Here is a 27426-nt window from a genome sequence, read left to right on the forward strand (position 1 = left end):
TTAATTTACTTAAGTGATATTTATATATAATATATATACATATGTATATATATATTATTAAATAAATAAGAAATATTAATGCAATTCTAAGTCACGAGTTTTAAAATTTAAAATTGACAAATTTTTTTTATTTTTTTAAGTAATTGCTTATTATAAATTTTCTTTGGTCATTATCGTGAGTTTTAATTTAAATAAAATTAAATTCATGATAAATTTACTCGTTTTATTTTTATTTGTCGTAAATATTGTACGTTAATTTAATAAACCCCGACTTAGATTACAGTTATGTACATAAAACATTAATTTGTAATGATAATAATAATAGTAATAATTTAACTACAAAATTTTTACAAATTCTGGAAGATATTAATTATTATACAGCATTTTTTTTTTTTATGAACAATTTTAAAATCGTTTATAAAAAAATAATTAATGTCGCAAATAAAAATTTTCTATTACGCTATTGATTAAAAAAAAAGTATTTAAAAATTTTTCTACGCAATTAAACTAGTAAATTTAAAATGTATAAGGATACTCGGCGATATAATTTTTAATCGGATTCGGTAAATGTTTAGTGTCTATTTTATTTTTATTGATAACAATCCTCGCAAGATGTGAAAGTGAAGACACATCTTTGACAACTGGATTTGTTAAGAAAATTTTACTAAATACATGACCGCTGTAGTCGACCCAAACCTGGGTCAGTTTTTCATTTCCGTACTTTGAAAAATAAATATAAAAGTCAAGTAATTTAATGGGACAATCAAACTGCGGCATCATCAGAATCAGCGCAGGCTCCGAGTCAAGCCGAAACTTTTTGTTGTAAAAGTGGACTCGGACAGACGTGGGTCCACGTTTAGTTTGAACGGAAATAGTGAAAGCATATCGACTGTCCGAGCTGTCTCTCACCAGCCACCTGCCGATTTCCATATTTTTAAGTAAATTTTCGCTCTGCTGCCAGTTCATATTCCCGTAGTACCATCCAGTGTTACCCAGCAGCTTTTTTATTTCTCCTGTCAAAGGCTGGCCGTTTTGCAGCGCGTAAATGTCTTCATAAGTGTACGACAGTGGCATCAACCAGGACACCGGTGTCGTTGGTGTCGCGACTGATAAGTCGTCTTGCTTATCACTGTCCTCATTAATATTTAAATTAATAACCGACTGACTGTCCGATTGTACTAAACCTCCGCCGCTAAAATTATTTGTAATATTTCTGTTAGTTCCGGCTCTTGACGTCGTTGTCACTGAATTTATTCCATTAGCTGTCGTAATTGTGTCGACATTATTTCCAAAACTTTTAGTTGCTGTTATGTTTAATGTACACTGATCAACATTTGCTGGTAATTGAATTGTCGCGCTTACTTTTATTTGAACAGCACCTGGATCTTCTGTTGATGATTTACGTTGACATGTTTCTGGTTGTAAATTATTGTTGCTATTATTATTATTATTTATATTATTATTATTAATGTTGCTATTATTATTGTAATTATTAGTATAATTATTATTATAATTACTATTATAATTGTTATTATTATTATTACTATTATTAATGGAATTTGATTGTGATGGACATCGACAACTAGAATGTTTTTTATTATCAAAATAATGAATATTTTCTGATTGTGAATTTATATTGTTGTAGATAAAATTGTCTGGCTTGGATTGAACAAACGAATTACGGCGAATTCCTGGTAATTCTTGACACCCACTAGGCGGATGTACTGATGGACAAAAGTCATCTTTATCAAAATTATATTGATAATTAAAATTACCAATGGTATCTGGTAAGTAATCATTATTTTGAAATAATAATTGATAATTATTATCTTCAGACAGTCTTTTTTGTAATAAACAACCACCGCCAGATAATTTTGGCCTGATTTCAATACGCGGTGAGTGAATAAGAGTATCAACATCTGGAGATGATTGAATTAAATAACCACCAGATTGAATATTTGGAGTTGTTATTGTAACAGTACCGCCGGTTAAATCACAAGTTGTATTTATTTTACACTCGGAATTTAATTGTTTTTGTGCAAGATTCCAGTAGTCATTTAAAAATCCGGTGGGTGTTATGTGGGCGGTACCTGACGCTTGATTTGACTGAATTATTGTCGGCCCGTGGATTATCGTCGGCGCGTTTATTATACATCCGCCATTGGTGTAACCGCGGGATAAAAGTGAACCGTTGCCGCAGCTATAATAATTCCCGTAGGATGGTGATGATGATGATGATGGTGAGGGTGATGATGGGGTTGATGGATGCATTCTTGTATCTTCAGTTGATGACTCCGGATTACAACAACCCGGTGCTGGAAAACGGTGCCGGCAGTTTGGACACATTACTGTCAGCATTTTAATGACGGTGATGAATTTTTTCTCAGCATTTCATTTGATTCTGCAATTTTAAATTTTTAAAATATATTAATTATAATTTTATAATTTTCACCATAATTATAATATTTAAAATTTTTTTTGAGGTCAAGTTGGTCAAAAGCAATGGCTATTTAATTCAAAAATATGAACTGAGACAAAACTACTGTACAGAAAAAAAGTTGAGCCGAGAAAATATTTTTGAAGACAAACATTTTCGGGACTAAATCAAAATTTCGAGCCAAAGATTAATATGAAATATTTGACATCTCGAAGATGTCTATTGCAAATAAAATAGCAGCTTTAATTTGACATCAAATTTACATGTCATTTTTCGTATACGAGAGTTAAAAAATTTAACTAAATTTTTTGATGTATACTGTACATCATTGAGATGTCAAAAGGTTAATTTCGATTTCTGTGCTGATACTCTGGTTAAAAATTTGTTCAGATACTTTTATCACTATTGAAATGGAAATTCAATTGTATAATTTCTCATTAATTAAAACAAAGTATTACATATCCAAAAATAGATCAACGGCATTAAAAAAAACTTTCATATATTAATTATATTTTATATATTTAATTTATGATAATTATTTATAGAAATAAAATGACCGTTAGACTAGTGTTATTTGTCGTAAGATAAATTACTATTTTTTTATCCTAGTTGTAAATATATATATAAATATATATTTAAACTGACAGTTTATTAGTTAGTCTGTACGTAATAGAAGAGGGGAATGACATTGAAGACAAACATATGATATTTCTGTATATATAACACAGCACATATCGCGAACGACATATTAAAAATATGATAACGAGTCTATCAATAACCGTCAACAAAAAAAATTGGATTAGATACATTTGTTATCAATTTTTATTTGTAATATTTACCAGTAGTATCTAAAGCCGGCGTAATTTCACAGAATCAAGGCATCGTATTTTTTGATAATTCTTATTTTCCTGATTCTGACATTAAATTTATAAATTTATAAGTAAATTTTTTTTTTTTTTACAATTTTTTAATCCTGTACGAATAAAAAAATAATATCAAGATTTATCATTTAAATTGAGTTGTCAAAAAAAAAATAATTACAATTAATTAGCATAAATTATTCAGAATACTTTTGCGCATCAATGGAATTGTAAATGTCTGATTATATAAAGTGAGATGTAAATAAATATTTAAAAATAGCTTAAAAGAGAATAGATATTAAAAAAAAAAAAAAAAAACTAGCGGTGGGTAGCTACCGATCAAGGCGGAAACACAAAGTTTCTTCGAATTCGTCACGAAAGATCAAGCTACGCTTGACAGTACATAACATTATATATATATATATAGATATATATATATATATATGTATAAGCAAGCAGTAGCTAACATAAGCCGGCATAATTCCAAGAATGACCTATTGATGAGGCGCGACGAAGGACCGCTAAAGGTCTTTTGCACGCCATCATACTAAAGCCGCTTCGTTAAATTACATTATTTTGTTTGCTTATATATATATATATATATACTTATATTTATAAGTACCATTGCCTACATTTATCTTTGTATGATAGAAATATTGAAAAAAGAATGAATTATCAATATTTATTAATTTTTTTAACAAAATATCTACACAGAAAAAAATCATTTTTTGGCGCGGGAAAATTTTTAAATTTGAATTGAAGACAAAAATTTTCTGAGGACTAGAAAAAATTTATTGAGCCAAGATATCATTTTTTCTGTGTATAAATAAACAATTACTTTTAAATTAATATGTAAAAAAATATATATATGTAATTTCATAAGTATACAAATTTTCATATATTTAAATGTAATTATGTTCTTTTTTTTGGACATATGTCGGCGATATTATATATGTATATATTATCCTTTTCCATTATTACATATATTGATATACTGTACTATTAAAGATATGTCTTACTGTATATGTATATGTATATATTATTTATATTTAGAATATAAATATAAATATAAATGAGTTTCAGCTACTGGGTATATCTATATGTATGTTCTTAGAATTTAATAATAATCGTTTAGCTTACATTAGTAGCCAAGTAAATTGAAGATATATAAAGAGCAAGACGAGAGGAATAGAGAAGAGAAGAGAGAAGAAGCAGAATGAGAAAAATAATCAGGAAATTAGTTGATGTAATCAAAAAGTCATTTTCTCGGCGGAAATGAAAAGCGTCGGTTAATCTAACAATAAATGGATTCTCGAGAAATTTATGAATGTTATATATTATGTATGTAATCATTTCAGCATAAATTTTACGCAAACAAAGAAATGAATGATAAGATTTGCTTGATAGTAGTCATTAATTATTGATAGTATGTATTTCATATATATTTTTTTCTTTTTACGTTTCTTTATTTATTAAATGATAGATAGGCTTATTTATATTGCAATGATGTGATGTATGAGTTATTTTTCTTTGTTGTAATACAAATATAAATCTTGATAATAAACTTAAATTATTATTATACTTTTGGTAACTTGTAATTACGTATTTTACTCGAGAAACTTTTGTACTCGATACTAAATTTCTTTGAATTATGAAAAATCATTGTCATCCTTGACATACTTTTGTTTATTATTTTTTAAAAATACATATATAAATATGTATATATATATATATATATATATACACATACTCATATATATGTAGATATATATTTAAAAAAATTTTAATTATCCAATAGACCCGTCCATTAATTTAAAATAAATGACTATTTAAATTAAAAATTCAAATTCAAAATTCCCGCCATTGGCAAAATAATTTGAAATTGAAGTATTTATTATTAATTTTACTACAATAATTATTTATTTAATAAATAATTAATGTAAAAATAGTTGAAATATAATCATACGCACAAATTAATAAACTAAACAGTAAATTACGTACATAATTTACGTTGTTGTCGGCACGTGTGTCAGAGAGTTGAGTTGATTGTATTTGTGGAGTAACGCGAAGGCAAACTTCCGCGAAATCGAGTACCACCGCGTCGTTCATACATACCTTATGTTACTCTAACATTTGCAATAGTGAGCTTGCGATTTTATACATATATATATTTATATATATATACACACAGTCTTGTAATGTTGCAATGCCAGAAGGCCAAGCCCCCATTTAAAAGTCTATCGTGGCCATATCGTGATGTATATAAGAGTACACATGTGTGTACATATACATACTCCAACATTACATAGATATATATATATATATATATATATATATATATATAAATATATATATATACGTTTTTTTTTAATAAAAAGTATAAAGAGTTAAAAAAAGCATCTTTGCATAAACAATATTTTGTTACACACTTGTAAATATATTTAAATATTTTTTAAATATATGAGTCTATTGTATATGTATATAAATTATATTATAACTGCAACTATTTAGTATGAACTGGAGTATGTATGTAAATAGTTAACTTTATTACACAATATAAAAAAAAATAAACGACTTTAGTTGTTGCCAGTAGCTAAAATTTTAAATATTTAATTTTTAAAGTAAAAGTTGGAGGGAAAATTTGAATTCTTGTACAACTTTTACTGCGGCTAAATAGTGATAAAAATAACCGAGATAAAAATATTAATGACTTTGAAGAAGTACATTGTAAAATAGGTTTTAAGTAATAGATATTTTTATTTAGAGTTCGACGAATTTGTGGATCGTTAAATGTAACGTAGTTACTATTTTATTACTATTTCAAAAAGCAAAAACCAAAGAAAAAAAATTCAGTCAATTTAACGCCACTAAATCAACAGTGACACTTTATGGTTTATGGTTTTTATTCATAACTCGAGTTTGTAACTGTATATACATTTTTTTTTTCGCTTTTATATTTCAAAAATATATATGTGCATTTTATTTAACTTACAAGTGAAGACTTCCAGGGTACAGACAAAAGTAATTAAAATTACCGGAAATACTAATTTTTATAATTTCGGAGTAAAGAACCATAAAATGGCCTTTTTTTCTACTTTTTCTCAGTAGTAATTATAAAAATAAAAAAATTTAATTGTAAATCAAGAAAATAATAAATTTAACTATTTATTTTTTTCATAGATATGCTAAAAAAAAATGAAATTTAGAGAAAAAATTTCTTGCGCTACTAAATTTTTTTTTCTATGCAAGGCTACTTCTTGTTAAAGTTTTTATTTTTTTCTTTGCAATTCTTTTACATTTAAAACTTAAAAGCGAATGGTTCAGTTAGTTTTTAGTCGGTATTAGTAAATTAAATTCCAAGTATTACACGGTCTTGTTTCTATTCAAAGAGTAACGGTCACATTACAAATGACAAAGTGACGAGTAGAGAGAAAATCAAAGAGCTTTCACTTTTAATTTTAAATATTAATTTAAATAAATAAATTCATAGAATAAAATATATTTAAATATATACACAGAAATGAGTATTTTTTGAGGCAAAAAATCCCCCCCCCCCTCCATTTTTTGCATTATAAATTGAAAACAAAATTTTTTTGACATCTAATAATTTTTGAATTTTTTTTTTAAACAGTAAATCATAAAAAAAAATATTTCAAAAAATTGCACCTATAGTTTTTGAAATTTTCCACATGTGCATATTCTTATTTTTTTAATTTTCATAATTCTTTTAATGAAAAAAAAAAATCAAAAAATTTTTAATTGTCCGTTAACTTCTGAATCATTTTTTTAAAACAGTAAATCATAAAAAAAAAAAATATTTCAAAAAATTGCACCCATAGTTTTTTAAATTTTCTACATGTGCATATTTTTATTTTTTTTATTTTCATTATTCTTTTAATAAAAAAAAAATCCAAAAATTTTCAAATGTCCGTTAATTTCTGAATCATTAGTCAGTACATATTTGAATTCTAAATAAATGAATTCGAAAAAAACTCTAAACAGTTTAGAGCAAAGGAAATGTTGTTAATGACTCTATTCATTGTTCACGAGTAGTCTCGGATATAAATGCGTGTATATAACAGACATATATTAAATTGACATGTATAAACGCACATTGCCCGTGCAACTTGGCGTGTAATACTTGCATTAGGCGGAAATAACTGTTTTGCAAAAGCGTCTCAAATTCTTGGAATTACAAGCCAATTGTTGATAGCTAAATCAAATTATCGTTATTATTTTTTTTTTATTATTTTTTAATCGCCTACTTAACGTTAATTCGCATCAAATAATTATTTATAGGCAGCGTTAATTACACATTTTATTTTTTTTTATATGTCAGGGAAAAAACTATTTTAATTACATATATATTTTTTTTCAAGTAATCATGAATATTAGAAATATAAATTATTATTCATTACGTCATATATTAAATACTTTTTTTAATTATAAGTAAGTAGAGTAAATAATTTGAAATTTTCCTGATGTCTGCTACATTCACACTCATTACAAAACAACTAATTAAAATTTTTTTAATTAACAAAAATATATTTTATATTATTGTGATTATATCAATGATGAAATAATTAAAAATACGAATGATGATCGTAGAATTATGTAATTTATTTACAATAATTATTGTAGTAATTTATGTAAATTGATTTTTATTAGTTGACCTGGTAGTTTAGTATGTAATGCTCATTGAACTTGACATATTACAATTATTACAAGTACAATGCTACATCACTTTACTATTCTTAGAACATAATTTTCTCATGAAAACTAGAATAGGTCACTCCTACTTTGCTACCTGAATATTTCCACTACAGTAATTAAATTCTAAACACCTGCAGATTACACGTGACTCAAATTCCAAGTTTTAAATTTCCCCTCGAAATTTTTAAATTTTCAAATTTAAAAAATTAAAGCTTCCGTAAATAAATTTAAAATTATGAAAATTTTCATAGAATATTTAAAGTAATGAAGATAAAATATATAATACTGCAATTTCCAGTAACAGAAAATGAAAATAAATACGCGGAAAAGTAACAAAAGTCCAGGTTTTGTGTTACTTTAGATATTTTTTCGAGAAAAGGTTCAAAAGTATACCTGGACAAAGTGATATTCCAGTGAATTCTATTGGGCGATTATATTTGTAGACACTAAATTTAAACTAGTGACTAATGTAACTAAAGGTCGTCTTCCAGGATAAGTTTTCACTACGTTTACCAGGAAAAAAAAAGTAAAAATAAAATAAAGATGAAAAATGGGATTATATCTTTCGCATTAGCATAACTAACCTCACCCAATCTAACTTTTCATACAGACGGACGTTTACGACCCCAGCTCCATGCACGTAAATATATATATACATATACATTTATATAGATAAAAGACTAAGTGCGGAGAATAAAGTAAAATAAAGCGCATAAAAGTTAAGGAGAGCTGATGTAAGTTCTGTTAAACATTAAGAGTCTTGACGGTACGGAGTTGAGTTAAGGAAAAGATTCACGACTTTGCCAGCAATATAAAGTAAAATAAAGGATGAAGGAGAAAGAGAGAGCTATTGGTTGTGTATGGAAGTGGGTAATAGTTAAGCCGATCCACCTGGACACAGACAATATTTATCGTCCAGTTTCACAGCCGTATTATGGATATGGATGGAGAAGATGTGGACTTTAAAAGTAACAACCAGAAGTAAACATAACTTGCATTAACGTATGGAATGCAGTAATGATTATTATATATATACAGTAACTTAAAAATACAGTACTGCTTGAATTTATATTTAAATTACTGTCTTTCACACGTAAATTCAAAGTTATTCTGTTCCCGGGTGAGATTATAAAGCGATTTGTAAGATTAAAAATGTAGCAGCTGGCAAATAAATATAACATTAAGATCTAAACATTTTTATAATTTGATATAAGGCAAAGACGAAGGCGATCGAGACCAAAAATGGATGAGATGATGATGTGGAATAAAAAAAATAGAGACGGAGTTAGAAATACATTTTTTAGAGGCATTCACTTGAATGCAGGGTCGTTGGGCTTATGGGTAAAAATCTGCGGGCTGGATGAGATGAGAGTGGGCAAGCATGTGTATATATATGTGTGTGCATATATATGTGATGTGTTTGTAAGGAACAGCTTGTGTGTTGGCTTACTCTGAAAAAGGACCGTTTGTTGCTGGCTACCTGCATCCGACTTCTCGGCAACAATTATCAGAACAAACGTTGTGGAAAAAATAAAATAAAATGAAACAATAATAATAAGACATAAGTATAGTTTGTACCTTTCTTTTTACTTGAATTTTTTTTCGCCAGATTGCAAGAGTGTAAAGAGAATAGTTTTTGATCCGTCTGGATTAATCGCGAATTGCAAACTTTTGAAACACATGATTATTTTTGTTCTTTGTATACTTGTGTTGTATATTGTCTTGCTTACTTCAATGACTTTGTGTTTGTTGTGCACATATATATAGATATATAAATATGTGTATGTACTGTTAAAGGAATGCGGAGAGAGCCTCTTAGCTGTTGCTTTACTCAAACGACATCGTCTTAAAACCAAACAGTACAGTATGTACATACAATATGTATGTATGTACACTATGTACAAGAGACAAAGATAGCTGTTATAATAATAAACAGAGATAGTATTAATGTTAAATATAAAAAAAGAAATTTTCAGTGGGAGAAGTTAAGAAATATTATACCGTCGTTTCATTTTCCAGGAGAGAAAGTTCATTCTTGGGATCATCATGATTTCAAATAAAACTCACGGTACGTATATTTACTCACCTATATATTTATGTATGTATGTATATATATTTATGGTTGTAGAAAATTTTAAAAACCTGAGTGATTTAAATTTTTAAATATCTACAAACTTGAGTTTAAATGAGTGTAAATGCAGTAGACATGAGACAATTTATAAATTTTAAATACATAATTTAAATAATTGAATTTAAAAAAATGCGCGCTTATTTTTGAATTATCTACAGCATTTTTTAATTTTTCTTCTTATATTTTATTTATTTATTCGAAAATGTAAAAATTGCTTATTGACAGTTACATTGACACTTGTGTCAATGTCACAGGCGGGAGAGAATTTATAAATTTAAAATTGATGAATAATTCAAAAATGCGCGCGCTGATTTTTGAATTATCTAAATATGAATTTTAAAATTTTATTTATTATAAAATTTAAAAAACCCGCCAATTGTTGACTACATTGACACTCATATTTAAATAATATATAAATATTTATATATTTATTAATTGTTGTGATTGATGCTCGATAGCAATTGAATTTAAAATTTCAACGACGTGTCGACTTCAATTGACATTTTAAAATATTAAATAAGAACGTGATGGAAATAATAACAAGTTTAGCATTCCGTAGGAATTATTAATTAAAATACTGTCGATTACTCATTTAGAAAGCTTACCTAATTATTTTTTTAATTAATCCTTTAATAAAGACACTAACACAATTTGAATTAACACTAGAAATTTTAATTTGTGTTTTAATTGTCTGTGTATTTAATGTTTTTTCACGTAGCACATTCAAATAATTATAAATTATTCGCGCAAAATTTAAATATTTTTAAATAATAATTAGATTATTATTTTAGGTGTAATTGTTAGTAATTACGATGACAAATACAACGAAAATTTAAATACAATGTTTATAGCCCGAAGGTTGGCGGGCAACTGACGATTGCGATGTGACTTGCAGTGAATGAATTTGAAATTTCTCGTATGACCGCGCAGCTTCTACGCTTCGGAGTGGGGGTAAATTATTTTGAATTTGGAGTGGGAGTAAAATGAGAAAGACTTTGTACGTGTAGTACGGAGAATGTATAATGAAAAAAAAAAAAAAATAATGATAAATAAAATAAATAAATAAAAAAAAGGAGAATTGATTTAATTGTGATTGTACAAGATAAATTATACATAAATTAGATTAACCAGGTGTGTATTTACTTGATTAATTATTTTTTTATAAAATTTTTTGTTATGATTTATGGTGTTTACATTAATGATTAATTACTTTATTACATTATAATCGAAATTAATTATTTTATTTGAAGAATTAGAGTGTAAATATTTAATTAAGGTCATATGATAATTAGATTGCATTGTTTTAATGGCAGTTTGTGGTGGAAAAGTATGCAATTAGAAAGTGAATTATTTGAATTGTTTTTTTTTTTTTTTCCAGTGTTTAAATATGACGTTAATGACATTTAAATTGTTTTGTTTGTTTAGAATTGCGGGAATTTTTAAATATATTTATTAGTTATTTATGCTGACTAAAATATTTATTGGAGTATGATTAATTTTAATAGGAATTATTGAATTACATTTTTTAATCATGATTTTAATAAATTTATTATGGAATTAAAATCATTAATTCGTAGAAAAAAATATTATTTATTAATACAATTTTAATATTATTTTATTATGGGTTAATTTAAATTTTTTATTAAGGCGGGAAATTTGAATTTATGTAATAAAAAAAGTTGAAAATATTAAAAACAATTATTTATAAATATTGCACTGTAGTAAAAATTTTAATAAAATTTTCTAATAAATAATTTATGAAAATTATTAATAAAATTAATTATTTAATTAAGACAATTAATTACTATAATTGTAAAATGATTTTATTAATATGATCTGATGTCATGTCATTGTCTTAAAAATATTTCAAATACGGAAAAAATCCACAGGTTTAATTTAAACTTTTTTTTAATTAAGGCGGGAAATTTAAATTTGAATAATAAAAATTTATGGAAATTATTGATAGAATTAATTATGTTGTTGCGTTAAGAATTATTATTATTATTATTATTGTGAGTATGATATTATAAAAAATAAAATTATTAAGAAATAAACGTAGAAGTTTTTATTGATTGGAGTTTTGAGAAAAGTGTGTAAGTCTAAGAAGTTTTGAATATATAATTGTAGTGTCGGAAGAACGGCAATAGACTTGATGGTAAAAGGCAAAAAATAAAGGAATAGAGAAATAAAGTATTAAATGTATGATAATATAAAAAGAAAAGTGATAAATATAAAAGGATGGTGTTTTAAAATAACGCAATCGAGTTCCATGTGACTAAACCCCACGTAGCATTCTTGTCTGTCTCTAAATATAGATCTACTCATGATTGGTATATACAGAGAGCACTCGTAAGAAGTTTACTGATGTGTAAGTAAAGAGAACGAGATACTTCTATTCGACATATACTTGTATGTAGGTATATAGATCTTGATTGCGATGTAAAAACAATTTTTTTTTATTCATCAACGTCATGTTATAATCGCGGATTGATAATATTTAATTAGACGATTCAAATTGTAAGTAGATATATATTTCCACTTATGCAATCAAGTTTATATATATATATATATATAAGTAGTTTATTGTTTTATTAATTAATAAATTTCCGTGAATTAAAATTTATACTTCAAGTAAAATATTTAATGCGTGGGAAAAATATCGGGTCATTAAAAATGAAAATAAAAATCCGAGAATTGTAAATTAACTAAAATAAAATTACTTTGTAATTTCAATTAATCGAGACATTAAAAAAGGATAAAAGATACAATTCTGGTTAACGATTTCAGGGAAATATATCCAGTATCTCAAAATCCGATCAATAAAAATAAATTATTACAGTTAACTCAATTTATTTTAATTATTGTTTTCATTTTTAATTCACTTGTAAATAATTTTTATTTTTAAAAATTAATAATCTGATTAAATTCAATTAATTCTCAGTAACTATTAAAATGAAATGAATTTTTTTTTTGTAAATTCAGTGACCTATATTAGTATTAATGGCTAGTTTTGTCAAGGTCAAACGAACATTTCCGTGTCCGATCGTTGACGAGATATCCTAGAGTTAGTGTCAGAAACCTAATCGCTTAAATATTTCTAGGAAGTACTTTACCAACTTTTAATGTATCACTACTGGGTATTTTTAACTGATACTGCAGCTAATTGACATCATTATCTATAAATATATAAAATACCAATATAAATATTTATTGGATTTCCAAAGAAAGAAGGTTTTCTTTAAATATATATTTATCTTTTACCAGGAAGTCGAAATTACGGTAACGGAAATACCGGTAGGGGAATTTTTCGGTTAAAAAGGAAATGGAGAAAACATAAAGCCCCAATAGATCTGAGGAAATGACAATATTGTGCTAAGAATATTTAAAACTAAAAATACAAACCCTGCAAGCCATCTGCTAGATTTTTTTTTTTTCAAATTTCTCACTTTACGCGCGTTTTATTTTTTTTCCGATTAATCGTATGCAGTGTCGCCACAACACTTGGTATCTATTGACTATTACTGTATATTTAAATATACAGGTATTGTCATGTATATATGTATATAAATATGTGATGTATAAAGGTCCGTTGATATATCGCATCATGTGATTGGAGATTTGCGGTGGGAAGTTCCTTGGACAATGGAATGCTGCTCAAGTCTCTCTTGGATTCCAGGTGGTGATCGCGGTATATTTCAACAGACAGAAAATAAGAAACTCAAGAGAATGGAAGTAAATATATATATGTACGTGTACATATACTATATTTATATATGTATGTAATAAGAAGAGAAAAAATAATAAAATACGGAGAAAAAAGAAAAATAAATAACGAAAGGAGTATATAAAATAAAGTTTACGCTGTTTTAAAATATGTGTAAATATTTTATGTTGTATTAATATATATACATATATATATATATATATATATATATATAATGTATATTGGGATTTACAGATCCGTTTAAAAGTCATTCGTTCTAAAAATATTCAAAAAAAATTCGACATGTAGAACTTATAAATTTTAAACAAATCAGAACTCCAAACTTTTTTTGAATTTTCAGGATTTCAAAATACAGATGAGAAGATTTTTAAAAATCTGTATTACATTTTTTTTTTTTTTTTTTTTTTCATTGTAAAACTTAAAATTTGAGATTTTCTGACTTTTCCTGAGTGAAGGAAAAATTTAGGAAAATACATTTTACGAATGTTTACAAAAAATTATCATCTGGCTCAAAACTCACCCACATAAAGTTCTAAATTAACTACATATATTTTTTTCTATTAAAATCCTAAAATTTCTAAAGAAGTTTAACTCAAAGTTATCATCTATCTTAAATTTAGAAGTTTCACCCAAAAAAAAAAAAAGTTTTCTCGCCTCAGGAAAATTTTTTCCGCCAAAAAATCCTTTTTTCTGTGAACATGTCAAACTTTTTTTGAATAAATTTTTTTTTACACGATCTGAAGACGTTTTCACTTCACACATTAATTTATATATTTTTCTAAGTTAATTATTTATTACAATTTACAATACTACTGTAAATTTTCTCATGTAATAATATTTTAAAATATTAAAACTGTATACTTATATAAATTGTGATGTATGGAAATTCAGTAGGCTAGTCAGTAGGTCTTGTTTAAAGTAAACAAAGTAATAACAATAAATTGTAGCAAGTAAATAAATAAAATAAAATACGATAAGTCTTTTAATGTTTAGTTTGTAGAACCATAACGGTTTCAATGTCGTCCAAGTGAATTGCGTGTTAGAAAGTTGTAAAAAATAATAAACCACGTGAAAATTGTTTATTCTTAACTAGTAAATTACCACTTAAATTATTAATTAGCTGTCTAATTAATATTTTATCAAGACGGCGAAAATGATTTTATTATTGGAGTAAATTAAATATAAATTCTATTTTTCGCGGCTATTTATAGATCAATAATTGTTTTTCTGAGAAAGATATGTATGAAACTCATTAAAAGTCATTAACCTAGTTTTAAAAAATCATTAAGGAGAAACAAAACATGTTTTTAATGTTACCAAGCTCAGTACATAAATAAATTCAGCGTTTATTTGTACGTTATCTATTTTGACCTAGATTACGATAACATCCAGGTTTTCGGTCACAAATTATATCATCGCTCATAATAATTAATAATTAATAAAAAAATATGTTATAATTTTTAAATATTTTCAAAGCTGATTAAACTCCAATGTCATTTATTATTCAAATTTTTTTCTTTGTCTTCTATTATATAAAATCTATACTTATATAAAAGTTGACGTAAAAGCAGCTTGAAATATATACGAATAATCGGTAAAATAACTTATCAAACTCTAATATTATACGCAGTTCTTCGAAAACTTTTTCCAGTTCTGGCTAAGCAATTTTTTTCCAATTTATGTTAAGAACAAAAAAAAGTTTTCTATCAGTTTTGAAATAAAAATGTAATCTCCATAAAAAAAAAAGAAAAAAAATTAACATTCACCGAAGCAATATTTGTTTCTCCTTAAAATAAATTTTAAGACATATTCTTCAATAAAAAATAATAAATTAAAAAAACTAATCGGAATTATTTTTTTCCCGAGAAGTAAATCAGATTGCGGTGTATTATAAATTTTATAAAACATATCAACGTTGTACAATGCATATATATATATATATATATATATATATATATATATATATATATATATATATATAGCAGACTGAAAAGTATTACCAGGCATTAATCAAAAGCTAAAAGTAAAGTTAGTGTAGCAGATGCGGGTTAACATGAGGATTCGCTCCGGGAGAGTTCCCCATACTCACCCGGAGCTCTCGGCTCAGCCAGACAAAACTCACGTGGTCTTGGTCGTCGGTAAGGTTGATAAAAAAGATATTCTCGCAAGGCGTTTCGGGGGGTAGTTGCTGAGCCCAGTGATGCCAGTGCAGGGTGGGCGGCCGCGTCTTCTAAGAATCGCGCAGGTCGATCGATCCGAGTAAAGTATAGCCGTTCGTCGCTACACCGTCTCTACATCAAAACGCAGATATAGAATAAAAGGGTGGGTTATATACATACATATACACGTTATTAACCGCGATGGGCGATGGACATCAGATATTATGCCGCAGAAGCGGGACCTGGAAATTCAAGCCACGTATATTAATACTAATACTAATACTAATACTCATAATAACAATAATAATTACCAATAACCACTTAGGTTGAAACATTACATTAGGACACGACCATCAGACATCGGACTCAGATGTAATTCTGATTATTAGGGCTGGGATTAAACAATACGCATACCACTACCATCTACACGTTTCATATTTTTTCTACATACATACATACATGTATGCACATGTGTGATGTACATTTGTTGGGTATTATCACCGTGACTCTCGCACGAGTGCACGGGTTCCAGGAACTACAACACGACTGCTCTTCGCCGGATCGTGGCGGCTGCATAGGCGTGGCAATAAAGTCTGCTTCTACGGATACAATCCCTACAGTCCACCACATAATGTACTACACACCTATACATATATATATATATATATATGAACATATATACAGCATCGCTAAAGGAGATCCAATCTCCGGTATATGGTATCTTCTTCCTTTCCCTCATCCTCATCCTCATCCTACTCACTATACACTTATTATATATGTACAGAATAACCGCCTCCTTGAGTTTCCTCTCTACATGTTTAGTTATAAATTTACTTGTTTTTTATTATTTATCTTTATCTTTAAAAATTTTCTGTTGCCTTTTCTCCGTTCTCCCAAGTTACAATACATTTATTTTTTCTACCAGTCATTTTTACCTTTTTTTTTTGGTTTCAGCTGCTATGCGGAGCACGGTTATTTAAGACGATTTTATCTTTCTGTCTTTTGCTACACACGATGTGGATTATGGATCGACTGCTCGGACAGCAGACAAACGAATACCTTTAAGCTAGAGAACGATAACCCGGGCGTTTACATTTGCTACTACATTTTTTCGAGATGAAACCAACGAGAGTAAAAAAATATATTTTTTTAATAGAACCGCTTTTTACATGGGTTTACTTTTTTCATCAGTCTAATGGGCGCACTGTAAAAAATTCGGAGTCAATGTGGATTTTATTTCAATTTTGAATTCAATTTGTCACTCGGAATTCTGGAGTTTTTGAAAAATCCGCGTTCGAGGTAAAAAAGGATTTTTTTTTAAATTGAATGATTCTGGAGTTTTGATTAACTTCAGATTTAATCCGCGTTCACTCCGAAAATTTTTTTCAGTGTAAGGAATTATTCGTAATTAATTTTTTTAAAAATTCAAACTGAGGGTAAATAAATAATTAATTATCAGCGGATAATTAAAAAAATTATTTAGTTTAATATAATTTAATTATATATATATATAAATATATGAGATGAAATCGATCTGAGTGAAGTTTTGGGTATCAGGTAAAATTCCCGAGTAAAAAGTGAAATGAATTCCTGAATCCTCTTTAAGTTTTAGTTTTTTATATGTTTCATATAACTTTTTAGTTTGTTTTATTATTTTTTATTTTATGTCTAGCTCGCGATGAGCATTTCACTCAACGGCGGGAGAGTGAATTAGAAAGAGAAAGAGAGAAGGAAGATATGAGAGTAGAGAATTGAAGGGAACTTTAAGAGCTCTCGCAAAGCGCAGCTGATTCTCGGAAGGTTTCATGCCCCGTAATCTTTCGCGAATAGACATTTAGTTTTATTTCTCTCAGTGGCCCGTCTGTCCGTTAATCTGCTCTCTTTCTCCCCTGTCCTTTCTCTTATGGTTTAGCTACACCAGAATTACTTTACTTCTAGAAATATGATCCCCCACTGCATCTCGATTGAAACTCAATCTCCGGGTTCCCCTTTTTTTATTTTTATTCTATTATACTATTTTTTAATTTATTTATTTATCTTTTTAATTTCATTTTGTTACTCTCTTCCTATTTATCTTACTCTCCAGCATTTTAGTCAGTATTAAAAACTCGTTTTATTTAAATTCTTGGACACACGAGTCGATTGCAATCTTAACTTGCCTGTCAGTGTCAAAAATAATCGACATTGACAACTAATCATGTTTTTTTTTTTGCTTTCAAATAACAAAAAAAAAAATTATTATTTATTCATTTAATATTTCAAAAGACATTTGAAAATATATATGTACCCTGAATTAATTATTTAAATCTATCAATTAAATTTCAAATATTTCAGACGAGAAAAAAAAATTTTTATAAATAATTCAAATTTTCACTAAATAATTTAATTTTTCTCTTCAAATTATTTAATCAGATCAAAGATTACATCACGTTATCAAAAGTAATTATTGTTATCTAATTTTTTTTTTTTTTTTTTTATTATTAAAGCAAATTATCATTTTTTAGCTCCAATCGTAAGAGTACGTAAAGATTGTTATCAATTGTAATTCACAGAATAAAGTTATGTTATCTATCATGGATATATATATATATACATATATATATGTATATTTTTTTTTTATTTTTTTTAATGACTAAATACTTATATGGATTATTCTGCATGGCGTTAAACGGGTGAGGAGAATATTTAAAGTAGTCTCGTACGGTTTAGTTCATTGACCTTTGCACCTATATATACATATATATACATATATACGGACAATATTCTGTAGCATGTGGGTGTCACTATATAGTCGCCTTTGCTATCTTTATTTTATTTAAATATATTCCTCTATTCTTTCACATTCTTACTGTACCTTGGCTTCATATAAATGGAGTTTAATAAATTTATTGTTAATTAAAATGTGTAATAATATTTATAAGTGTTTTTTTCTTTTTTTTCTAGAAAAACAAGATAATATTTAATGAATGTTATATTTTTTCATCTGTTATCGCGGTTAATAATAAATCAAAACTTGAAAGCGATGTATTTGTCTTTAAAGAGATATATCTGAAGATTCCGATGTATGTATGACGATGAAAGTAAATAATTATATATAAATATGTATATATACGTATATATAGTTTGAAATTACGTACATATGGCGCCGTAATCTTACTTAGAAATTTATTAAGTCAACATTCGAGGTATAAATAGTTAATAAAAATATTTATCAATTATTTGGTAAAAAAATTTATGAATAAATATATGTATATTATTATATATTTTGTCTTTGAAAAATCCTTGATTTTATTTTTGAATTTAAAATTTTTAAGTTAGAAGTGATGCAACTAAATATGATTGCGTATATTATTTTGAATAAAAATTTTTCATTTAAATTTAAATTGAATGGCGGGAAATTACATTAATTTGATAATTATCTATTGTTTTATGATTTTATAAATTACTGGAGAGTAAATTTATACTTAAAAATTGATTTGTTTTCGCGGTTATTTTGAATGCTTGTATATTTAAATTTAAAAATATAAGATAAATTGTTGCTCGAAAGTCTTAAGATATGAAAGCGTATGATTACGAAGTATGAGTTGAGGGATAATTATTGCAATGTGTAATTTGTAATTGAGTTCGAGGAAATTTATAAAAAATTTTAGCCCGCCCACAGGAACTCTCCTCTGTATTTTATTTAATCATTACTGAATTTATTTATTACATAAATTCAAAATTAAAAAAATATGTAATGTCAGTCTATAATCGTAATCTGTGTTCTGTATTATTTTTTATTCAAATTTTGTAAACCGTATAAATATTTTAAAATGCATTAAAAAAAATAATTATAAAAATAAATTGATTATAAATTTTAATTTTCTATCCAGTAAGTAATTTTTTTAAAGAAAATTTTTTTATTAAAAATAAATTTCAATAAAAAAATTCATTCAGTAAAAATACAAATTCTTCTGGGCGTTTTAAAAATGTTTTTTTCATGCGTAATTTTAAATCAGAGATATTTTAAAAATAAATAATTTATTTTTAGAAAAATCAATGATTCAATAAATTTTTTTTTTTAATATTACAAGTATGCAATAAATTATCGATCGGTTTTTGAAAAACTGAAGTTAGCCAACGTCTAATAATTTTTGAATTTTATTTCAAATGATAAATTATAAAAAAAAATAATTTGAAAAAATTGCACATGCAGTTTTTAAAATTTTCTACATGTGCATATTTTTATTTTTTATTTTTTTTGAACTTGATTTGTTGAAACAAAAATTCGAAAATTTTTACTTGTAATGAGTGAAAATGTAGGAGACAGAATTTAAAATTATAAATAAACAGAGTAAATAATAAAAAAAACAATAATTATAAAAAATGCACTTGTCAATTTCAAAATTTTTCAAATGCGTATTTTTTAAAAATTTAATTTTATTAATTATTTACTCCATTTAATGATAATTTTAAATTTGTCTGCCTGCAAATTCACACATTTAATTGTCTGCTAACTTCAGGATCACTGTTTTTTTTTTTAGTTTAAAAATCCAAGGTTACAATATTTTTTTAAAGACCATACGTTCATTCTATTTTCTCACGCACGCGTTTTCCTCATTATTATTATCACTATTTTTTCTGCGCGTGCATGCGGTCTAGTAAAAAAAGAAGAATAACAAAGTTAAAATGTTTTTGATTACATGAAATATTAAAACTACGACTTGCATGCGGTAGAAAAAATAATAAACAAAAAGCCGTAGAAAAAAAACGTCCGGTCAGGTAATAAAAAAAAAACGCTTGTAGTAATTCGTAGTAAAAACAGTCAGCTGTTGGTCATACTTGAATGACTATCATCAGCTAAATAAGTTAAATCATTTGTTTACATGACAAAGTCAATAAAATTTTTTTTTATTGTTTTCAAACAATTGACTGGCTTTAAATTAAATTATATGGACTTTAATGTCCTAGTTTATTAAATAAAGTGGTAAAAATTATATTGATAGAATTATTATTATTTACCTCAAGTTTTCAGATGCAATGTAATTCCATATATATTTAGCCATTTGTTTAATAATTTTATTTTTAATTAATAAAACACTGCATTAGGCGTCAGACAAAAGCGTCGCAATCTGCAATGATCGAGTTTTAGTTGCGATTCAATTGATTGTGACAATTTTTTGTGTTTTTTTTTACTTGAGAGTTAATTTAAATATTAAAAGTATTTTTGTAATATTTTTGAAATTTCAAAAGTTTAGTAGGCCTATTATTCATAAATTTATTCAAACACCCACTGATTATTACTCTTTAATTCTATAATTATTTTTTTTGACAACAACCTCGAGGTATTTGCGATCAACACAATTCCATACTGATGACGCGGTTGTTTGCCGCGAGGCGGCGGTACTTGCGCTGCTTCTACGCGCGGGAAATTCGAAATTTAAAATTTTGTTTCCTTCTAATTATGACATTTTCAAATAATTTAATATTTTTAAACTCAACGATATATTTTTGAATATCAAATAAATAATAATATAATTGAAAAAATAAATAAAATGACTTTTAATTTTTTGGAGTAAAAAAAACCAAATATATAAAAGTAATTAATTTAAATAAATTAATCAATATGCAAACAAATTAAAAATTACGAAAATTGATGTTGCTATATAATAAATAATAATATAATTAAATGAATTAAATTAAATTGAAATTTGTCAGATAAATAACGACGTAATAGGGGTTTAAAAAAAATATTTAAAAAATAAAGCGTACGTGTTAATGCGATGATCACTTTCGCCGTAATTGGCACCGGTCCATTATTGAACATCAAGAGACGGTGTACACACGTATATATTTATATAAATATATACGGTACGAATATATATATCCTGGAACTGATTAATTTAATGCAAATTACCCGGTCGAGTCGAGTTTCCGCGTACGGCTTTGTATTCATTCCTCTTTCTACATACTCTTGTTATATCCTGGGCTGCACACATCGCACATTAGCGTGCATGCTCAGTTACAAACAACATTGACAAATTTCTAGGTAGCAACACACATTAATGATGTCCGTACTTTTATCATGATTTTCCCATCATGCCAGCTGCTGCACTAACTGTCTTTTAATATTAAAATATTGATCGAAAGATCAGCCTGCATTTTACGCGTCGGTTTGTCTGCGTGAGACTTCCTTCCATATATATACGATAAATGCGGTAGATATTTCAGATATATGTATAGCCGATAGATAACGTGATTCATACGAATCAATTAATAACTGGAATTCTCCTTATCTATTTTTTATTTTGTTTAATAATTATGTAGGTTACCTATCTTTACATTTATGTACACTATATATTATATAGATATAAATCGATGTATATATAGATAGTAATACAAATGACTCAATGTATTTTTGCATGATCTGATAATAGTAATAATAATAATAGAAACTAAGATAATGCCTGTGAAAAATATATAATAGTATAGAACCGATGGGATGATACGTGGGTGTATAATAGACTAGTACTAGGAAATAATTCAAACAACTGTCAGAATAGTATTTTTTTAAAATTGAATGGGTTTGTCACGATAGATAAAATAAAACAATTCATAAGAATAGTGTAAACAAGGCGTTGGGGTGATAGTTATTTAATTTATACAACCGCGGGAATTAAATTATTCAAATTTCATGCGTACTTTTAAATTATCCCGCGTAGGTTTAAAGTTGAATTGGCACGTGGGTGCATAAATGTTATTTTTATTTTAATCTTAATTAATTTTCTTCGAAGGCATTAGTATTTTTTTGTTTCAATGTAATGGAAATTATACGCGGAAAGTTTGAATTATGAAGTCTGTGTCAAGTCTTTATCATATAGATCATGCCACATGCCCTCTAAAGTCTGATGGGTGAGTGAGCTTTCATTGAGTGATTTCTCGGTAGTTCCAAAGTGCCCGATGACATGTCCAACGAGTGCTGTGTGTTTAACTTCATTATAAAGTCCACGCGCACTACCAATACAACACAGCCTACATATAATGTCATAATATTGTATATATATGTATATGTATATGAATACACAAGAATACGAATTGGAAGTAGGATGTTGGAGTAAGCGTATACACATCAGTATATGTAGTAACAGTAAGAGTAGGAGTAGGAACAGGACGTAGAACGTTGGGTTTCTGTATTATAAAAAATAAAAATTTTATATATATATATATATATATATGTATATATAAGGGTTAAAAGGAAGGAAGACACGTATAACTTTTGCGTGATCACCTGTGTGTTAACGAGAGAGCCATTTCCGTTCTTCTTTTCTTCTTCGAAACAATTTGTCCCAACGACAGGCCATCTTATTATTAAATTATTTACTTAGTTATTATACGTATGCACATTTTTACTTTTTTTCATTATTTTAAAGAAGAAAAAAAGAAAAATTACACCGAAACAATTGACATTTATTAAGATTATTATTATGACAATTATAATAATATTTGTTATTAAATTATGTGGAGGACATTTGTATGTAGAAAAATATATAATTACATATTAGCAAAACGATTTATAGTGGGAATTTAAAATGCGGATTTTTTAATGTCTTGTTGTATGGGTAGAATTTGCAGAAAGAAGAAATAAATAAATATGTATTATGGATATGCATACTTATATATATGTATGAGAAACAATGGGGAGTTTTTATTAGCCCACGTGTTACAGGAATTGTGAAAGTATCAAGGAATTATTGTAAGGTTGTGTATATTTTGTCACGTGATTTCTCGGGAGATGACTAATAATTACGTAAAAATGTACATAAATCTCGTTCCTTAGAAATATTTATACAGAGAAAGAAGGAAGGAAAGGCATAAAAAAAATAAAAATATTTTTTCCCATTAGAAGAATCTTAGAAATTTGAAATCTGAGAAAGAATTTTTAAAAAATAGTTTACCCTCTTACATCATAATCCTTTTCTGAGAAGTTAAATAAACAAAAGATAGGTGATTTAACATGTGAATAGACTGTTGTTGTCCATCAGTGAGTCGATATTAATGTAGAGAATAATAAAAAGAGCATATAAGAAGCTAAAGATGAAGAATTAAAGTAAGAGGCAGAAGATGATGAAGAAGAAAAAGACCAAGAAGATAATATGTATAAAAGAGTAGAGACTAGTTTTGAGAGGAGCATTGTAAGGCCCGTGGTTTGGCTGTTGGACGCATCTGTCGAGACGTCCATTGAGAGATTTCGTGGAAGTTGAAAACCGGAGGGAAGCCTTTATTCAAATCAGGCCCACATCTGCTGCTCTTTAGAGTACGATAGTTATTTCTCACACACTTTTGTATTACATTTTACATATATAACATATATGGAGTTATAATATGTGTATATATATGTGGGGACACATATGTAGTGATGACTAAAACAACTAAACCGAACCCTGCGAGATCTATACGCATATCGACAATAAATAACTGTTTAAATTAAACAAGAGAAAGACTGTCAAATAAATCACACTCTAACGAGAAATGAGCAAAAATAAAAGATGAAAAAAAAGCGGGGTATATAGACAAGTATGAAATGTAGCCAAAAATAAATACGTGATTAATGTACACACGTGAATTCTTGAAAACGCCAGAGGGCTGACAGGTTGTTGCATTGCATGTAATGGTAAGAGCGTACAAAGAATGGAAGAGGATGTGATGGAAGCAGACTAATTACTCAGAACAAGTAATCAAACCATATAAGTATAAGTGCATCAAAAACCAATTTCGACTGAAACATCTGCCGTTTCTTTTTTCCTTTGTACGGGTTTTTACTTTTATTTTTATTGTTATTACTTTTTTTTCAGTGTACTTAACATATATCACGCGTTCGCGATGATGCCGCAGCTGGACTGTGAATGCAGTTCGTACCATACGATGTTTAATTCGACATTTCTCAAAAATTAAACTACTCCCTCTAAATAAAAGCTGTGTGTACCTGGAACAGTTTATTCAGGGAACACCCGGCTAAGAGTTTAGAGTGAGTTGGGTGGTGACATCCTGCAGACTGCAGCTTTATAAATTTCCGAGAAAATTCGTATTAATCATCTGCGTTTTTAATTTTTAAATATATGAATTCGGCTTGCTAATGCATGATAACATTTTTTAGTATTTTTAAATACTTGATAATTGCAACGTTCTGTTTTACGATGGGAAATATCTAAAACTCCAAAAGTATGTTTTTTATATCAATAAGTCATTTAACCTTGTTATAATTGCTTTTTTGTGATTAAAAAAAAAAAAAAAAAAAAAAAAATTGTAAAAATAGATAAGCTGTAATCAAATGAGAGAGAAAAAGATGTAAAAGACGAAAATATATTTTTTATGTCCTTATTGGTTACATTGACATAAAAATTTATTTTATCAAATTTTAATAGCAATATAACTGTTAAAAGCTATATGAAATAACACAGTAGTTATTATAACTCGAACAGAAAAATTTTGTCGAATATCCCAGCGATAAAAAATTGAGAAAATGTCATCCGGAATTTCACTTTTATTTTTGGGTGGAATCATTGTCTCCATGGTATCCTTTGTTGATTCATCACTTATATCCAAACTTAATGAATATCTCTATCATCAATGTGCTGATGACAATGATCTTGTAAGTGATTACAATAATGAACTATTTCTAATAAAATGAGTTTTGTAAATATTTTTTAAAATTTTGAATAGTGTAATCCTACTTACAACACAGCATGCTGTAATCAAAGTCTAGAGTGTATATTGGTCGATAGCTATAACCGATTTAAATGTATTGATAGGGGTAAGTAGTTGGTCAATAATTTGGCCATACTCTGTCGAATTGAAATAGTGAAAATAGTGACTATTCACTGTTTACCAGTAAAAAGTATATGCAACCAATTTAAATAATGATATACTTTCCACTGGCAGTAAATTACTATTCAATGGCAAATAGTGATTTTCACTGATTCATCTTTAGAGAGTATCAATTTTTATCTGTGTTTCAGGACAATTGGGTCGATTTTGTAAAACTGATGACGATTGCAAGTATATACCGCATGCAGAATGTTCAATACGAAATACATGTGTTTGTAAGATCGCTATTGTCGTAGACGATGATGTAAAATGTGGGCCACCATTAAACGTGACTTGTGAGGATTATAAATTATGTGGTCCCGACAATTCTATTTGTTTTGATAACAAATGTGAATGCGATAATGGCTATTTACCGTTAAACGATCGTCGTTGTTTACCAAGTAAGTTTATTAATGGTTGAAACGAGAATTATATTTTTTATTGAAGAGATTTTTATTAATTTTATAATATTGCAGTATTGTTAGGCACTTATTGTAAAGATGATAAAGATTGTAGTGCTATAAACAATGCAGAGTGTTCTAAAAATAATATTTGTACTTGTACATTACATACAACTCAAATTAATTCAATAAGATGTAAGCCTGATTCAAATTTTGTGTGCAAAACCAATCGTCAATGCGAGGAAAATGCACTGTGTATCAATAATAAATGTCAATGTATACCTAAATTTAAATATAACCTAGATCACGAATGTGTTCCAGGTAAGTAAATATTTAAATTTAACACTACGTCGCATATAAAAATACTGATGCAAAAATTAATGTAATAATTAAATTTTTTTTGACATTAGCTTTTTTAGGAATGAAATGCGAATATGATACAGACTGTAGTGAATTAATACATCATACAATGTGTTCTATTGATAAAAAATGTATATGCGATGATTTTTCTAATCTCGTAGCAGATTCTAGGTGTGAGTCAATTGAACAGATAATTTGTAATACATGTGCGGACGATTTTATCTATTGTATCAATGATAAATGTTACTGCAGGCCTGATTATGTATATCAGGAATCAAAATGTGTCCGAAAACAGGAATAATTAAGTGCGGTTCTTGTAATAAATATACTAATTGTTACATTATGAAAATATACTAATGATAAACGCAACGAATTTGTTTTATTACTTGGCTCAAACAAATAGATTTTATTTAAAGACTATATATCTTTATATAAAGACTAGATATTTATTAATTTTTTATTGATAATATATTTTAAGTTTACACTGTAAAAAATTAGACTAGTAAACGCGGATTGAGTCTGGAGTTAATTCGGAGTGGATACGAAAAATGAAACTTACTCCAAAGGGGCGTTGGAGTAAATTTCATACAAATTTTCATATAGAGACATTTTTCAAACGGATGTATTATCTACGCACATAAACAATTTCTGTAACTACGGCACGGATGACATTAATCATGTATACGTCGATTTAACTATTTTGAAATAAACAATAAAATTTTATTTATAAAACACAAAAACATCCTATAAAAAAAATGATAGTTAATTTTTTTATTAGCTGAACAATAAGATAAAATG

General features: G+C 27.1%; 2 protein-coding genes across 5 annotated transcripts; one reads left to right on the forward strand and one right to left on the reverse strand.

Moving 5' to 3' along the window:
- Window positions 1–62: 62 nt before the first annotated feature.
- Window positions 63–21357, reverse strand: LOC103568896 (dr1-associated corepressor homolog). Of its 4 annotated transcripts, none has more exons than XM_014441292.2 (3): window positions 10747–11027; window positions 9589–9927; window positions 63–2401 (listed from the first exon to the last, which is right to left on the reverse strand). In XM_014441292.2, exon 3 carries the CDS (start codon window positions 2356–2358, stop codon window positions 517–519), a length of 1842 nt encoding a protein of 613 aa, XP_014296778.1. In that variant the 5' UTR covers window positions 2359–2401; window positions 9589–9927; window positions 10747–11027; the 3' UTR covers window positions 63–516. The 4 variants fall into 4 exon arrangements, with proteins under 4 accessions (XP_014296778.1, XP_014296779.1, XP_014296777.1 ...); XM_014441293.2 differs by lacking the exon at window positions 10747–11027 and adding an exon at window positions 10012–10737; XM_014441291.2 differs by lacking the exons at window positions 9589–9927; window positions 10747–11027 and adding an exon at window positions 21026–21357.
- On the forward strand, window positions 19037–26929 carry LOC103568944 (prion-like-(Q/N-rich) domain-bearing protein 25). Its single transcript, XM_008545989.2, has 6 exons — window positions 19037–19086; window positions 25483–25652; window positions 25724–25814; window positions 26020–26268; window positions 26344–26589; window positions 26679–26929. Exons 2-6 carry the CDS (start codon window positions 25524–25526, stop codon window positions 26927–26929), a joined length of 966 nt encoding a protein of 321 aa, XP_008544211.1. The 5' UTR covers window positions 19037–19086; window positions 25483–25523.
- Window positions 26930–27426: the final 497 nt, after the last annotated feature.

This window comes from Microplitis demolitor, chromosome 3, assembly GCF_026212275.2.
Source record: "Microplitis demolitor isolate Queensland-Clemson2020A chromosome 3, iyMicDemo2.1a, whole genome shotgun sequence".
Classification (NCBI taxonomy): Eukaryota; Metazoa; Arthropoda; class Insecta; order Hymenoptera; family Braconidae; genus Microplitis; species Microplitis demolitor.